The sequence below is a fragment of the Suncus etruscus genome, chromosome 3 (assembly GCF_024139225.1).
Source record: "Suncus etruscus isolate mSunEtr1 chromosome 3, mSunEtr1.pri.cur, whole genome shotgun sequence".
In the NCBI taxonomy this organism is placed as follows: Eukaryota; Metazoa; Chordata; class Mammalia; order Eulipotyphla; family Soricidae; genus Suncus; species Suncus etruscus.
In genome coordinates, this window is record NC_064850.1 from 163562135 (window position 1) to 163580332 (window position 18198).

The following is an 18198-nucleotide window of genomic DNA, read 5'->3' on the forward strand; positions in this document are numbered from 1 at the left end:
AGATACTGCTAACTGTGAGAATACTTCATGCAACATCCTAAAGACATGTAGATGTTTAATGTTTTCAAGGAATGATTTCCAAATTACACTATATAAGAGATTCCTTTACACTTACTGGGAAAATTGCTTAATTTCATCGATAATGTGTAGACTCTTGCAAATTTTCATTAGATTGACTCCCATTACTCACCTGCCACCTAATAACATTTCGACCTGGATCTTGAGGCTCATGTTCTTTTGGGAATTTCAATTTCCTATTCTCAACTTTTGAATTTGACAACCAAAACCAAAATGAGAAAAATGTGGTTCGACTTTTAGTCTGGGAACTCCAATGCCCAGGCTATGAAATACTGAGTCACTCACACTTTCTTTCCCAACAAGAAAATATATTTGTCTAAAAGAGAATATACTACCTCATTATTTGTACTCAGAATACTAAGAGTAAAGCACATCTGAAAACACTTCTCAAGGATTTTCCTCAGGATGGAAGTCTAAATTAAGCCTTAGAATCTCCAGCACCTGTATTCACACTGTACTGATAATATGGAAAACAAACAACGCTGACACAGACATTTCACAATCTTTCCCGTGGCTTTTAGAACCTTTGAAAGGAGACTGGCTGCCACTGAAAACACTGATCTATACTAGAGTTTGCTTCATCTATCTGATTCCCTGTTGAAGAAACTTCGAGCAAATGCTATGATTAGCTCACTGCACTGAAGCGACTTTTTCTTTATTGTGTCTTTTTCTATGTCTGAAAAGATTTGAGCTTTGGCTAAATGCTTTCCCACAGTCATGACACTTGTAAGGCTTTTCCCCAGTGTGGATTCTTCGATGCTGAATCAGGCTTGCACTTCGGCTAAAAGCCTTTGCACACTCGTCACATGAATAAGGCTTTTCTCCACTGTGGATTCTCCGATGTAGGATAAGGGCTGAACTTTGACTGAAGATTTTACCACATTCATCACACTTGTGTTGTTTTTTTCGAGTAGGGGTTCCCTGTCTTCTTTCAAACCTGCCATTTTGTTCACAGGCTCTTCTATATGTGAAATTCTGGGAAGTATTCATGTGAAGAGTATTAGAAACATCATAATGTAGTTCTAGACCCGAAGAATCCTTTTGCCTTGCAGCAGATTTCTCATTGATGGTTATGTCTTTATCTGAAATAATATATAGTTAGGCAATTGTCACTAAGTTCTCAGTTCAAAAATAAAGAAAGGAAATAGAATGACTCAAATTATATTATCAACTAATCTGATTCTATATAGTACCAAAGGTAGAGGATGGAAAGAAAAATGCAGAAAATACTTAAGATGATCATGAGGTGAAAGAGAAAAAGAAAAAGGTGAAAAAGATAAGACAAAATGTTGAGCAGGGGTATAGAATATATCAAATGAGAAAGGTCTGGAAGCAAAGGCCTAAAAGATGAGGAATGACTAGAGCAGCTGAGGAGTAAACTGGAAGGAGAAGAACAAAATGTATCAGTAGTAAATGAAATTCAGACAACTGCATTACTAAAAACAAACCAACAAACCAAAAGGAAGTTACAGATTAGGGAAACAGATACCTGATCAATGGTAGAAGAGTACCCTTACAAAAAAACCTCCATTCATTTTTCTCTTGCATTTTGGGCCACATCTTAAGTGCTCAAGTCTTACTCCTGGCTCTCTGTATGTGGTACTGGGTATCAAAAACCTTTAATCTTACGTGTTTTTTATATTACTTAGATGGATGACATTATTAGTGCTTTAAGTACTAATAATTTTATGTATATGATAGGGATTCTGTCTCATTTTTTCCCCCCTTTTGTGGCAGTGTCAAAGATCAAACCCATGGCCTCACACACAATTCATTTTCTTTTCTTTCCTAAATTCTATTTTTTTGGGGGGGGGGGTCCTATCTGGCAGCATTCAGGGGTTACTCCTGGCTCTGTGCTCAGAAATGGCTCCTGGCAGGCAGGGGGTACTATATGGGATGCTGGGATTTGAACCACCGTCCTTCCTGGATCGGCTACGTGCAAGGCAAATGCCCTACTGCTGTGCTATCTCTCCAGCCCCCTAAATTCTATTATTATTATTATATTTAAAATGTCATTATTAAAACACACAAATTCTCCAGAAATTGATTTTTTTTTTTTTACAAACTAAAACTTCAAAGTTATTACTATCAAAACCCTTGCAACACTTAGTCCTTGGCTTCACAGAGACCAAGGTCATGAGCTGCAGAAGCTTTGACAGAACATGGCCATCTATCACAAAAAACACAAGAGTTTTAAGAAAAAGTTGCAATCCCTTCACTATACTCATTCTCTGTTTTGTACTGCAAGTTCCTGGGTATTTTCACATTGCCATGTATCTTTTTAGATGTAGAAAAGTATATAGTATAGTTTAGGTGCTTGACTTGTCAGCAGCCAACTCTGGACCTGCAAGTCCTACAAGGAGTGATCCTGGAGCATAGAGCCAGGAGTGATCCCTGAGCACACCTACATGAGGCCACAAAACAAAACAAACTCACTCCTAGTAAAGCCTGTGTGTGAACATTAAGAGTGAACATGATTCTTAGCAAAACTTGGAGCCCAGGACCAGGATTTGTGGTCACTTCTCACTGCTGTTTGTCACCACACAAAGCTTCTGAGGCTAGGATGGTTTCCATCCCTTTATTAACAGAGTGTGAAAAGACTTACTTTGCCTTCGCTTTAATATGCATCTATTATATTGGAGGTGCTACATGCCAAGTACAAGTATTCTAGAAGCAGATACTTACCAAGTCTAATAGCAAAGAGCCTATTTTCTAAAAATCCTCTCCAGAATTTTGTATTTTGTCTCTTTTTGCTTGCTATATTTCTGGAATGAATCAGCAATCAAGAAAAATATTTCAACTGAACTTTCCTTCTTCATCTCTGATTCCATTTTAATCATAATGATCCAGAAGGTTTTCAGTTCAAATGTACAGTCCCAGAGGCCTTCACTACCACTTTATTTGGTAAGGCCTGTCCCCTTTCCTTACTCTGCTTTGCTTTTTCTTCATATTATTTATTATTTTCACTTTAAATTTTTAACGAAAGAGCAATTGTTAGGGTAGCCATTTGAAATGCTACTATAAAAGTGATGCAAAAGAGCAACAGAGGTCAATTTAGATGGAAAATAGTAGAAAAATGTATTCAACTCATTGTGAGAGCTTATGAGTGCATTGCAGGTGATTCTGACACTAACTACTAAAATAACTGAAGAATTTAATAGAAAATAATAACAGTGGAGATCAGCGGGGTTCCTCAGTGGGGCCTCAGGTGCTACGTAAAGGACATGAGACTAAGGCCAAAAGGAAGTTCCTGGAAAATCATATGAGTTTTCTTCCATTGTTTTTGTATCAAAAATTCTTTTGAAGATGATGTAAAAAATGTTAAAATTGGGGCCGGTGAGGTGGCGCTAGAAGTAAGGTGTCTGCCTTGCAAGAGCTAGCCAAGGAAGGATGGCGGTTTGATCCCCTGGTGTCCCATATGGTCCCCCCAAACCAGAGGCAATTTCTGAGCACTTAGCCAGGAGTAACCCCTGAGCATCAAATGCATGTGGCCGAAAAAAATGTTAAAATTTTGCAATTTCTTTAGAAATATGAGAAATAAAGACCACTGAGAATATTAATCAGCACTACATGTAGTGTAGCACAGCTGCCTGACTTTGATGAAAGAAATGCACAGAATTCAGAATCTTTAAATATAAGAATCTGATACCAACAATAGCTAAAGTGTGAACAAGTTTCACCGGGACCACAGAGAATGACTCGGGTTGGACAGACTGGTATGCCTGGAACCCAGAGTCGGTCTTATGCCAATAAACTTCTGGGGTGAGGCCTTTTTGCAATCAGGTCAAGGATTTTTTTCCATTTTCCCCATTTTTCTAAACCTATGCAAACAACGGCAATTGCCACTATCACACCTTTACTATATTTGTTTACTCTTATCCTTTAAGGAAAAAATATACAATTTATTGAACTCAAAAACAAATAACTGTAGTAGAATGCCTGTCTCGAATACAGGCAGGGGATGGGAAGGAGGGAGGGGGCAATGCTACACTGGTGAAGGGGGTGTTCTGTTTGTGACTGTAACCCAACTATGATCATGTTACTTACATAAAAAATATATTAAAAAATTTGCAATTTCTTTAGAAATAAGAGAAATAAAGACCACTGAGAATATTAATCAGCACGATATGTAGTGTAGCATTCCACTGAGGTGGGAGAGGAAATGCAAGACTTTGAGAGAAGCAGCCAAAAGATGTGTAGTGGGCTGGGAGGCCGTCTTCACACCCCAGAACCAACCATTCCAGCTCCTCACCGTTTTGTCTTAAGGAGTGATGCTCCCTCGATGCCCACTGCAACTGCTGCTTGTCGGGTTCAAGCCGACTGCTAGGTAGTTCCTGAGTGATGTTCCAAGGTGCTGGCTTTTCTGCAAGCATGTCCTCATTTTGTTCCAAAAAGACCTGGAAACAGGTATAGCTGAGGCTGAAGAAGAGTGGCACTGAGACTTCAAGAGAATAATAAAAAAGAAGAAACTGTGGAAAACACCCTGCAACACAGGAAAAGGGAGGGTGGAAGTAGGACCACATTTTCTTTTCTGGCATAATAGCGAGTACATTCACCGCACTTCACATCTCCGTGTGCTGAGTAGGAAACAGTTTGAGGGAACTCTACCCATAAAGGCAGGCTAGTTGTTCCTGATTCTGCCTGGTTTCCAGACCCACAGATCCCTTTTTACCTGTTCTGATGGCCCATCAAGCTCTTGTTCCAGCTCCTCCAGCAGACTCACAGCTTCCTCGCCATCTCCTGGCCGATGTTCCAACAACCAGGCCTGTAGCTCCTGGGGCAGGATGGCCAGGAACTGCTCCAACACCAGCAACTCCAGGATCTGCTCCTTGCTGTGCACCTCTGGCCTCAGCCACCTGTTACAGAGCTCCCGGAGGCGACTCAGGGCCTCCCGGGGCCCAGGGGAATCCTGGTAGCCAAACTGCCTGAACCTTTGGCGGAAGGTGTCTGGGCTATGGCAGTGGCTCCAGCCGAGGCTGGAGTTCAGGCCAAAGGTCTGTTCTTCCTCCTCCATCTTCACAACTAGAACACCGTCAGACTCCACTGAAGTTTGTGGATGAAGAGTTAATGACTCTCTCGTTTTTGTGCACATCTGAATTGAGAATAGCTCAGAGCACTGATTTTTCATATTTAAGGAGGTGAAACACTAAGGACACTCCTTAAATATAATAAAAGAAACAAGAAAAAAAGACAAATACTTAGAACAATACAATTAAAATTAGAAACAAAAATATAATAGTAAGCGCTGCCCTAAGCTTACCATAAACCATGCTTCCTTTTAAAGAGCTAAGACTCATAAAGAGTATAAGTAAATCCTATTTTATTTTCTCAAAATCATTCCCACAAAACTATCACAAGAGATCATAGGGCTGCAAAGGAGTTCTTAGAGAACAGAAAAGAAACTGAGAAAAGTTAGGATTCTGGAGTTGGTTCCAAGAGCCAATTACTCTTATCTAGCTTGCTGCAAAGAGATCTGAAAAAGTCTCATGACAGAAGTACTTTTGTGTGGATTAAAAATGGACTAATTGCTGAGGCAATTATCTTGGTATTAAAGAAACCCATTATTAAAAGTAATTGCATATCACTTCACTTAAATTTACTTCCATATTCATACTTGAGCTTCCTATCTGTAACATCTATCTACGCTTACTTAACTATATCTTTATTATAGAATATTGTTTTAGGTTGGAGAGATAGTTAGTACAACGATTAAGGTGCTTGCCTTGCACGCAGCTGCCTGAATTTTATTTCTGGCACCCCAAATGGTCCCCAGCACTGCTAGGTATGATTCCTGATGGCAGAGCCAGGAGTAAGTTCTGAGTAAATCTGCGCGTGGCCCCCCAAACGTACAAGATATTGTTTCTAAATAATACAGCTGGTAGGCACGTATATTATGAATAATACATGTTACTGCTATTTTTCTTTTTTCTAGTGACTGCCTTTAAGCATGCCCCAGGCCTCAATTTACTGAGTGGAAATTCTGTCTCATCTTAAAGTGAATGGGGACTTTTGTTTTGTTATGCTTTTATCAAGTAGATTGAAAGAAAAAAAAAAAAGATGATCAAGTCACCATGATCCTAGCAACCAGCTATGTATGATGGCGATGATTTCTTGAAGCAATAACTTGCGGCAGCAAGTAAGTTGAAAGTCCTATTTCTTAGGACCACTTTAGTCATTTACAAGATGTACAAATCTTTCAGGGGTCAGCATCTTCCGGCCTCCCACCCAGCCAGCACACCCAACCTCTAGCTCTCCTCCAAGAAGGGATAGGAACCAAACCACTGCGACATGATACACCTTGATATGAACCTGAAAATGATAACACAGCTGACAAAATTTTTACACATTCCATCGCTGGCATCTTTTAGCCACGGCATAACTAGGGCACACACCCCCTTTTTTTTTAATTTTTAAAATTGGCACCTGGTGGCTTTTCTTTACTACGCTTCCCCTCATTTCAGCCCACTTTTTGAGTAAAAGACTTGGCAGAAAATCCTGCAGGGATATGCAAGGACAGAGCTATGAGCCAAGCAGCCTTCGGAACACCTCAGAAGCACTCCCTCCTTAAAAAGAACGCCAGTCAAGCATGCAAACAGAAGAGGGACAGAAGCCAAAGCAACAGCCAAGCGCCCTGCAAGTGCCCGGCCGCGGGGACGGAGGGGTCAGGGCCTAGGGGCAGGCAGGCCCCTCCGAGCCCGAGGGGAGTCTCGCTCGCCTCTTCCCCAGCACGAGAGGCGGATCGCCGGCACCCCACGGCTCCCGAGGCTCCGGCCCCGCCCGCGGAGCCCCGTCCCGGTCTGCGGCCGAGCACGCTCTCTCACCTCGCGGCCCGCGGGACGCCGGGAGCAGCGGACGAGCCGGCGCGACCCCGCGGCAGCCACTTCCGGTGTGGGCGGGGCGGCGCGGCGCGGTTGCCACGGAGACGAGGCGAGGCCAGGCCAGACGAGGCGAGACGGGACGAGCGCCGCCCCCGCGCGCCGCAGGCCTGAGGGCCCCGAGGAGCCGCGGCCCGGTAGGTTGGCCCGCGGGCTGCGCGACTCCGGCTCGGACGCAGCGGCCCAAGCGCCGCCACTCGCACGACTTGAGTCCGAAAAGTCTCCCACTCACCAGAAGGCTGCTGCCCATCTGCGGCGAAGGAGCCCGAGTGTCCAGGCGCCGGGCCCGGGCCGCTCCGCTTCCAGAGCGTTCTCCAGCCGAGCACCCGCAAAGCATGCCCACCCGACACTGACTGACTGACTTACTGACGACTGACTGACTGACGACTGACTGGCTGACGACTGACCGACTGACGACTGACGACTGACTGACCGACTGACGACTGACTGACTGATGACTGACGACTGACTGACTGACGACTGACTGACTGATGACTGACCGACTGACGACTGACTGATGACTGACGACTGGCTGACGACTGACTGACCAACTGACTGACGACTGACTGACTGACCGACTGACTGACCGACTGACTGACCGACTGACTGACCGACTGACTGACCAACTGACTGACGACTGACTGACTGACGACTGACTGACCGACTGACTGACCGACTGACTGACTGACTGACGACTGACTGACTGATTGACTGGAGAAGCTGCTCCTGGCTGTTTCATCGCTCATCCCCGCACCCCGCTTTCTCAGGAGATCCAGGCCAGCCCCCCCTGCTAAGAACTGGTTCCTGGTTTCCACCAAGGAACTTGGGAGCCAAGTGTTGAGGTCATGGGCAGCCCACTCCAAGCTGCCCGCCCCCTGCCCCTCTACCCGCACGTCCAGCACTATGCAACTGGCATTTCTTCCTCTTGGAAAGAGCGTCTTTGGCAACGAAGCCATCGCACAGCGGGCAGGGCATTTGCTCCGCATGCATGCGGACAACCCGGGACCATCCCAGGTTAGATCCCTGGGTCCCCTGACAGGAGAGATTTCTGAGCAAGGTCCATGAGTAACCCCTAAGGGCCCTGGGTGTGGTCCAATATCAAAGAGCTTCTTTGGCTTGTTGTGGTTTGTTTTGGGGGTCACACCCAGTAGTTCTCAAGGAAATGTCAGATAAAAAAGACATCCAAGAAATAAATAAGTTTACCAAGAGTTAATAGTCCGAGGAGAGTGGCAGAAAAAGATGATTAAGTCATCTTAATTTGAATTACATGAACACAGCATCAGCAAAAACACTTTGCTAGTGAGGATCCCATACTCAGGGGTGGCGGATAAGTTCAACACAAAGAGCCAAAATTTTAAACTCTGAGAGTCAGAGAGCCACACCACGCAGTGACTTGCCAAAACAGAAAAACACTCACACAAAAGCATCTAATTTTAATAATAATCTATGAAACACATATTGCATTTTGCCATTGTGAGTGAGGGTAAAAATCCTGCAGTGATGGTGAGGGTGTGCTGCGTCCTCCACACTAAGAACTAACGTTAGACCAGATGTGACCCAACATGTGACACACGGTCCCCCACTCGCTGGCCCGTGCAGTTGTTTCCGAGGGATGGGAGATGGGACCCCGCACTCGGAGATCTCTCCTCAGAAGCAGCAGAACAAAATCCGAACTTGGCAAAGAGCCACAGGATACAAAAGAATGAGAAGAGGCAAAGTGCCCCGTTCATTTTGGCTGGGAGCTTCATGCGGCTCAAGAGCCACGTGTTCACCACCCCTGCCATATTCATTATTTTGTCTGCTATCCTCTAGAGTAAGACAATCCACAGAGATTTTGCACTCGCTTCCTCTTCCTTTCACACATTCCTTCTGAAATGTAAAGACCCACTTAAGCTTGATTAGTGTTAGATACGTATTTTGTTAACATCTGCCTTTCCTCCAATGATGATTGTACGTGGAAGACAGCCTGGGTGCTCAGTCCATGAGATTGGGAGCCCCATCCCCATACTTTTCTCTGTTATGTCTGTCTCATGGGGGTTTTTTTGTTTTGTTTTGTTTTACTTTTTTTTTAATCTTTGTGTCATCTTTGCTTTAGTTCCACTGGGCTGGACTCATGGACACTGGCAGGTTACTCCTGGATCTGCAATCAGGAATCACTACAAAAAGATGACACTTAAACTCATGACAACCATCTCTCTCAATGTCAATAGACTAAATGCATCAATTAAGAGACACAGGCTGGCAAAATGAATCAAAAAGCTGAATCCTCAAAAAAGTGACCCCAACATTTTGCTGCCTGCAAGAAACATATCAGAATAGTCAAACATAAACTCAGGGTCAAATGTTGAAGGACAATCATTCAAGCAAATAACTTCCTTAAAAAGGCTGGAGTAGTCATACTAATATCAGATAGGAAATGAAAAACAAACATATCTTGTTCTTCTATCTACACGTAGAATGAGAATCAGTGGTAAAGAACTACATGGGGAACTTCATCCCAACACACACACACACACACACACTCACACTGTTTCAGTTTGTGTTCCTTACTGGGAAAAGACTTATAAGAGAGCAAAGCTGGATATAAAGGCATGGAAGTGATATATGACAGGCAAGTAATATATCAGCAAGCCAGGAAGACTGAAAAGTAACGAGATAACTTTTTTTTAAGGTAAAAGTGAGAGTGTAATGAGGGGATAGAGTGTCTATCATGCATGTAGTTGACCTGAGTTCCATCCTAGACACTACATATGAGCCCTCAAACCTACCAGGAGTGTTCCCTGAGCACAACAAGGTATAACTCAACAACAACAACAACAACAACAACAAGCACATTCACAAAGTAGCTGCTGTATATTAGCACAAGTGGATTCACTCTTCTTTTATTTGATTCTTAAGCTAGCTTTATGAGGTGCATATTTACCAAACCAACCAGGTGAAATGACGTATCATTCAAAGAGATAGTGGCTATTTAGAATGTCTGAGCACATGACCTTCAGAAAATTCAATATCTTAACCCTGCTCTAGCCCAGCTTCCACTCTGTTCTTAGTGAATGGTATCAGGAGGTCTTAGTTTGAGAAATCACCAATATGAAAGACATACAAAAATGAATAAAGAAATTTAGGGAAACATTAAAGGGAGAACCAGGAGATAACTAAAAGCAAACAAACAAAAAACACACTCAAAACACAAAGTCCCTGGAAAATAAAGAAATTTTTGTTTCCTAGAGGATGTAAGGAAGAAATCAAAAAAAAAAAAAAAAAGCATTGCACCTTACTTCCAACCTGGATGAATGGTTGATTCTAAAGCAGGGTGGCACATAAAATAATCCAAACCAGGCTGAAGCACGTGTACTCTGGTGATTTTCTATCTCATATTGAGAGTGAGTTGTCTGTCAGAACTATGGTGGGTTGTGTGTGTGTGTGTGTGTGTGTGTGTGTGTGTGTTTGGTTTTGGTTTTGGGGCCACACCCAGTAATGCTCAGGAGTTACTCCTGGCTATGTGTTCAGAAATTGCTACTAGCTCAGGGAACCATATAGGACGCAGGGGATAGAACCGAGGTCTGTCCTGGATCAGCCACATGCAAGGCAAACGCCTTACCACTGTGCTATAACTCCGGCCAGTTTTTTACTGAATGCAGAGACGACCCCCAGATGGGGCAGTAAAGATAGAGTAAGGACAGATAGCTCAAGTTATCCTGAGCCAGTCTCACCCATATTTATATGTAAGACAATGTTTGGGGTGAAACCAAGTTGTAAGCAACTAGATAAAAAGGAACTAGGGATTATATTTATTTTGGGTGAAACCAAGTTGTAAACAAACAGATACAAAGGAACCATAGATGATCTTTGTTTGGGGTAAAATAAGGTATAACCTAACAGAAATACAGAGTAAAATTGATTTATTAAAAATTAGGGCCCGGAGAGATAGCACAGCGGCATTTGCCTTGCAAGCAGCCGATCCAGGACCAAAGGTGGTTGGTTCGAGTCCCGGTGTCCCACATGGTCCCCCGTGCCTGCCAGGAGCTATTTCTGGGTAGACAGCCAGGAGTAACCCCTGAGCATCGCCGGGTGTGGCCCAAAAACCAAAAAAAAAAAAAATTAAAACAGCAGATTTTGAATTGAACTGAGGTGTGTGAGCCTAGCCAAGAGTGTATCTAGAAAAAACCCATGGATTGGTAGATCAATAGCAGCATGAGCAGTGATAGGCTGTGGGCAGAGTTTGGACTAAAAAAACCAAAACAACAAACACCAATTGAATTGTGTGAGCCCAGCAAGAGTATGGCTACTCCACTTTGCTTCACAGCTACGCATTTATTCTCATCAAAGAGCCCCATCACAGCACATAAAAATAGCACCACACTACAAAGGTCACACATGGATAACAATGCAGAACCCCATCACATCTGTGACTAAAGATGCTAGTTCTGAAGTCCCAATCACTATCAGCGACCTACATAACTTCTCTGATAAGGTCTTTAGAGAGGAAATGATAAAGAACTCAAGGTCAAAAAGGGAAATTACATACAAAGAAACATCCTTAAGATTTACAGTAGATGTATCACAAGCAACTCAAAGAAACCATGAAACAGACAGCCTATAAGATAAAAGAGGATATGAGAGTAGAAATGAGAAAATTTCAAATAAAAATATCAGGGCTGAAAACATTGTAGGTAAATGAAAACTCACTGGAAAGCCTCACCATCAGAGTAACAGTTGCTGAGGACAGAATCAGTGAGCAGTAAGATGAGCTGCATAACTCCTCTATATAACAGAAAAAAGGCTAAAAAGGCTTAAAATAGAATATCAGAAGATGGAAAAAAATCCTCAAAAGAAAATCCTCGAAAAGAAATCCTCAAAAGATGACAAAAGAACTCTGGGATAAATTCAATAGAAACAATATTGGAGTCCCAGAGACCAAGGGGAAAAAACCTAACATAAAGAATCAATGATCAAGGACATCATTGCTGAGAAGTTCCCAGAGTTAGAGTTCATGCAACCAACATCCTGGATCCCCAAGAGTTGAAAGAGTTAAAAGAGATCCAAAGAAAAGCACCTCAAAGCTCATCCTAGTCACAATGACGAAAACCACAGATAGGGATAGAATAACTGAAAGCAGCAAGATCAAACAAGGAAAATTACATACAAAGAAGCATCCTTAAGATTTGCAGCAGAATTTATGAAGCAACCTTCAAGGCCCAAAGGCAGTGGTGGTATGTAGCAACAAAACTCAATAAAATGAATGCTTCACCAAGAATACTTCAGACAGTCAGACTTTAATTTAGGTTTGAAGGAAGGTACACAGCTTCACAGATAAACAACATCTCAGAAACTTTACAGACTCAAAACCAACCTTAAAGGAAATTGAAGCGGGGAGCTGGAGAGATAGCCTGGAGGTATAGGCATTGCCTTGCAGTAGAAGGTTGGTAGTTCGAATCGGCATCCCATATGGTCCCCCGAAGCCTGCCAGTGGTGATTCTGAGCTAGAGCCAGAGTAACCCTTGAGCGCTGCTGGATGTGACCCAAACAACAACAATAACAACAACAAAAGTTATGGAACAGAGGGGGCCAGAATGATAGCATAGTGGTAGGGCATGCATTTGCCTTGCACACAGCTGATTTAGAATGGATGGTGGTTTGAATCCGACATCCCATATGATCTCCGTGCCTGTCAGGAGTGATTTCTTTTTTTTTTTTTTTTTTTTTTTTTGTGGTTTTTGGGTCACACCCGGCAGTGCTCAGGGGTTATTCCTGGCTCCAGGCTCAGAAATTGCTCCTGGCAGGCACAGGGGACCATATGGGACGCTGGGATTCGAACTGATGACCTCCTGCATGAAAGGCAAACGCCTTACCTCCATGCTATCTCTCCGGCCCCTCAGGAGTGATTTCTAAGCTCAGAGCAAAGAATAACTCCTGAGCGCTGCCGGGTGTGACCCCCCTCCAAAAAAACAAACAAAAAAAGTTATGAAACAGAGATGGATATTTCTTAATACTCAAGAGATATGTATATTAGGAAGAAATCACACTCCTAAGCATATATGTACCTAATGAGGGGCCAGGAAAATATTTTAAAACAACTGCTGATAGATTTGAAGAAAGACAACAGCAATATAATAATAGTAGAAAATTTCAACACTGCACTGTCATCCCTTGATAGGTTTATCAGGCTAAAACTTAAGAAGGATATACTGACTCTGAAGGAAGAAAATGGAAGACAGTGGCTATATATACATAGCTCTATATCCCCAGAAATTGGTTACACATTCTTTTCCAATACACATGAAAATTTTCCATGATAGACCACACACTGAACCATAAAACATATCTCCATAAAATCAAGAGGATAGAAATTGTATCAACTATCTTCTCAGGTCATGATCCACTGAAAATAGAAGTGAATCACAAACAACACAGAGAAAAAATTTTAACATCTGGAAATCAAGCAGCTTATTACTAAACAACTAGTGGGTCCGAAATTAAATAAAAAAAGAAATAAAAAAGTTCCTGGAAATAAATGAGAATGAAGACATGAATTTGTAGGACACACAAAAGTGATAGTAAGTGGAAAATTTATAGATTTGCAAGCATTCATCAGGAAAGAAGAAAATACCTATATAAATGCCTTAGTGTTAATCAGTTTAAAAAATGGGAAAACGATCAACAAAATAAAAAAAATTTCCAGATGAAAGGAAATAATAGAGCTTAGAGCAAAAATTAATGAACTGAAAGCCCAAAAAACAATAAAAATATAAAAAAAATTAATGAAAGCAAGACTGATTCTTTGAAAAAATAGACAGGATCAATAAACCATTAGCAAGACTCACAAAGAAAGAGGAAAACTTAATAAACCAAATTAGAAATAAAAAGGGGAGAGGCCGGAGAGATAGTATGGAGGTAGGGCTTTTGTCTTGCATGCAGAAGGATGGTGGTTCGAATCCCGGCATCCCATATGGTCCCCCGAGCCTGCCAGGAGCGATTTCTGAGCATAGAGCCAGGAATAACCCCTGAGCGCTGTTGGATGTGACCTAAAAACCAAAAAAAAAAAAAAAAAAAGAGAGAGAGAGAGAGAAAGGGGGAGCTATAGATACTACGGAAATTAAAAAGATAATCAGAGATTACTCTGAGATGCTTTATTTTGGTAAAATGAGTAACACTGAGCCCAAGGATTGCTCTGTAGCAGAAGTGCCTGCCTGTGTGAGACGCAGCTTTAATCCCTATTCAATCCACAGATGTTGAGTGTGGTCTGCTGACTGCTGTTCTGGACCTCCTGAGTTACAGCAATGTGTGGCCTGCAGCATGCTGCAGCCAGGTTTGCTCCAACCCTGCACTGGTGTGTGATCCCCACCAATTACCACTGCTAAAAATGTGCAGGTACCAGGCTGGAGAGATAGCGTGGAGGCAAGGTGTTTGCCTTGCATACAGATGGATGATGGTTTGAATCCTGGCGTCTCATATGGTCCCCCAGCATGCCAGGAGTCATTTCTGAGCATAGAGCCAGAAGTAACCCCTGAGCGCAGCATGGTGTCTCTCTCTCTCTCTCTCTCTCTCTCTCTCTCTCTCTCTCTCTCTCTCTCTCTCTCTCTCTCTCTCTCTCTCTCTCTCTCTCTCTCTCTCTCTCTCACACACACACACACACACACACACACACACACACACACACAGCTTTTTTTTTCTGCTGAGCCAGCCTAGAGACATCAAGGACCATAATTCCTCCAGGACCCACACCCAGTAGGATGTTCTCACCCAACAAATGTGGAGCCGATTCCTGCCCTGTAATTGGGCACCCAGAGACTTAAAAAGGACAGTGGCCATGCTCTCTGCCTTTTTCCTGCTGAGCCAGCCTAGAGACACCAAAGATCATAATCCCTCCAGGTCCCACACCTGGTAAGATGTTCCAACCCAATGAATGTGGGGCCGATTCCTGCCATATAATTGGGCACACAGAGAATTAAAAAGAACGGCGGCCATGCTCTCTGCCTTTTTTTCTGCTGAGCCAGCCTAGAGACACCAACGACCATAATCCCTCCAGGACCCACACCCGGTAAGATATCCCCACCCAACGAATGTGGGGCCGATTCCTGCTGTGTGATTGGGCACCCAGAGACTTGAAAAGGACGGCAGCTATGCTCTCTGCCTTTTTTCTGCTGAGCCAGCCTAGAGACACCAAGAACCATAATTCCTCCAGGACCCACACCCGGTAAGATGTCCCCACCCAACGAATATGGGGTCGATTCCTGCCGTGTGAATGGGCACCGAGAGAATTAAAAAGGACAGCGACAATGCTCTCTGCCTTTTTTCTGCTGAGCCAGCCTAGAGACACCAAGGATCATAATCTCTCCATGACCTACACCCAAACCCTTAATTCCATTTCTCCACATTGTAAGAAGCAATCTACAGCCTTACCAATGGAGAAATTTTGCAGTAAACCCCCATGTTTAAAGAAATCAAGATGGCTGCTCTGATCATCTTAAAAGTAGGAAACAGCTAGGTATCCTCTCAAATAAGAAGTTTAGAGTAGAATTATGGAATATGTTCAGGGAGATCAAAAAAAGCATCAATAGACTTGACTGGAGCACAATTAAACATCAAGAGGATTTGACGGCTGAAATTAGAAATTTTCACACTGAAATAACAGGTCTGAAAAACTGAGCTTATGCAACTCTTGCCAGGCATGGGGTTTGGGGAGACCCCATGCCAGAGGATTTCTCCCTAGCCTGGGGAGTGCTGGGAGGCTTGGCAGGCCCCATAGCCATTCCCCTTTTTCTCCCCTGGACTCCAGGCCCTACCTGGTGCCGGCTCATATGGCCAGAAGTGGGTTCATATGGATTCTTAGGGATCCTCAGGCTTCCCCCCTCCTTCCGTACTCCAGGGGAAAGGTGCATGGGGAGGAGGGTAGGCAGACATATGGCTTCCGATTTCCTCTTTGATTCTGGAGGCCAGCTCTTGCCAGGTATGGGGTTTGGGGAGGCCCCATGCCAGAGGCCTTCTCCCTAGCCTGGGGAGTGCTGGGATGCTTGGCAGGCCCCCAGCCATCCCCCTCTTTTTCCCCTGGACTCCAGACCTTCCCTAGGTGCCAGCTCAGATGGCCAGAAGTGGGTTCAGGTGGACTCTTACGAGTCCTCAGGGTTCCCCCCTCCCTCCGTACTCCAGGGGGGAGGTGCATGGGGAGGAAGACGGGCAGATATCTATCTGGCTTCCAGTTTCCTCTTTGATTCTGGAGCCCAGCTCTTGCCAGGTGTGGGGTTGGGGAGTCCCCATGCCGTAGGCCTTCTCCCCAGCCTGGGGAGTGCCGGGAGGCTTGGCAGGCCCCTAGCTATCCCCCTCTTTCTCCCCTGACTCCAGGCCTTCCCTGGGTGCCAACTCAGATGGCCAGAAGTGGGTTCAAGTGGACTCTTAGGGGTCCTCAGGTTTCCCCCCTCACTTCGTACTCCAGGGGGGAGGTGCATGGGGAGGAGGGCGGGCAGATATCTGGCTTCCAGTTTCCCCTTTGATTCTGGAGGCCAGCTCTTGCCAGGTATGGGATCTAGGGAGTCCTCATGCCGGAGGCCTTCTCTCCAGCCTGGGGAGTGCTGGGAGGCTTGGCAGGCCCCAAGCCATCCCCCACTTTCTCCTCTGAACTCCAGGCTTTCCCTGGGTGCCGGTCCAGGTGGACTCTCTAGGGATCATCAGGCTTTCCCCCTACCTCTCCATACACTAATAGGAATGTGCTTTGGGAGGAGTGCAGGCCGTTCTAGCACTGATTTATGTTGAGACAGTCACTGGAAATTTTTTCTCCTTGGTCTCCTATTGATAGTATTGTATGCATATAGTTTATATATGCATAATATCCATCTTGTATTGTGACCTTGATACTACCCTACTAAGCTCCTTTCTAATCTTTTACTGCCTCAGTCCCAACCCTTATTTCCCCCATCTTCCCATGTAGGTGCAGCTCATGACATGAAGCTCACCACATAGAGTGATGAGTGCAGTTAGAGAAATAACTACAGTGAAACTATCATAACAATGTGAATGAATGAGGGAAATAGAAAGCCTGTCTTGAGTACAGGTGTGAGTGGGGTGGGGAGGAGGGAGATCTGGAAAATTGGTGGTGGGAATCTTGCACTGGTGAAGGGGGGGGGTGACTGTAATCATACAACTACAATCATATTTGTAATCACGGTACCTAAGTATGAAAATGACAGTACTGTGTACAAACTCCACAACTAGATATGGGAACTCCAGTGAGTACTACAGCCAAGCATGCAAGCACCCCACTCAAGCATGTTTCCCACTCAGCCATCATAATAACAACCACCAAAGAGGAGAAAAGAGAAAAAAGGTGATAATTACATCGAAGACTAAGCATAGAGCAAAAGCAAGACTCATATGCCCAAGCAAACAAGAGGATGTAGAAGATACTTCAGTGTATTAGAATTTGTAGTTCTGCATAATATTTTCTTAGACATAATAATGTAAACACTAAATGCTGACCTAAACCCAAGTTGTTAGAATAATATTATGATAATGGCAATGGGGACTGAGAATTCTGTGTATGAAGCTGGTCGTACAAGAAAACATGCAAGGCAAGTGCCATATCTGTTGTACCATCTTTCTGGCTTTAGCTTTACCATTTCTAAACTTATCAGTTTAAATTTATATCTTGAACCTGCTCTTTTTCTTGAGTCTCCTCCTTATAGATCTGGCTGTTTACAAAGCACTAGTACTTGTTTGTTTTACAGGTACATAAAAATAATTGATAAAATGTATTGCTCTTAATTCCCCTATACTCACCTCTTACTTTCCTACTTATCTCTTGGACAAGCCCTACAATCCACCTAATATCCAGTAGAAATCAGAGATCTTCCAAGATAAATTCATTTCACTCAGGCACATAACCATGCATTTATCTATATGCTCTCTGCTTCCTGATTTCCTATATTTAAATAAATATCAAAGTGATGGATATTTATTTAAAATTATGTTCCATTAACACAAAAGCAAAGAAAGAAGAGGAATACATTTATAAATGTGTCAATTTTCCACTTGCAGTGGGATTTTGGGAGTGAGCTAGAAACTGCAGGATGAGAATTTGATGAATATAATGGAGGCTGGGGAGACAGTTCAAAGGGTAGGAGCACATGCTGGGCCTCCACTTTTAATTCATTGCACCACATACCTCCTGCCCATCCATATCATTGGGAGGGACCCCAGAGCATCACTGGTGTGGCCCACAAGCCAAACATTAGAGCCAACAGTAAGAACT

The 18198-nt window shown here is 43.6% G+C and overlaps 1 protein-coding gene across 1 annotated transcript; it reads right to left on the reverse strand.

The window, feature by feature from the left end:
• Positions 1-352: 352 nt before the first annotated feature.
• LOC126003462 (zinc finger protein 396-like) lies at positions 353-5232 on the reverse strand. The gene is made up of 3 exons (XM_049769711.1): positions 4751-5232; positions 4331-4475; positions 353-1160 (listed from the first exon to the last, which is right to left on the reverse strand). Exons 1-3 carry the CDS (start codon positions 5204-5206, stop codon positions 709-711), a joined length of 1053 nt encoding a protein of 350 aa, XP_049625668.1. The 5' UTR covers positions 5207-5232; the 3' UTR covers positions 353-708.
• Positions 5233-18198: the final 12966 nt, after the last annotated feature.

Coding starts and splice junctions, on each gene's coding strand:
- LOC126003462 (XM_049769711.1), bottom strand. CDS start 5,206: ATGAAAAATCAGTGCTCTGAGCTATTCTCAATTCAGATGTGCACAAAA. Junction 4,476..4,750: donor TTGATGGGCCATCAGAACAG/GTAAAAAGGGAT, acceptor ACCTGTTTCCAG/GTCTTTTTGGAACAAAATGA. Junction 1,161..4,330: donor TCACTCCTTAAGACAAAACG/GTGAGGAGCTGG, acceptor ATATTATTTCAG/ATAAAGACATAACCATCAAT.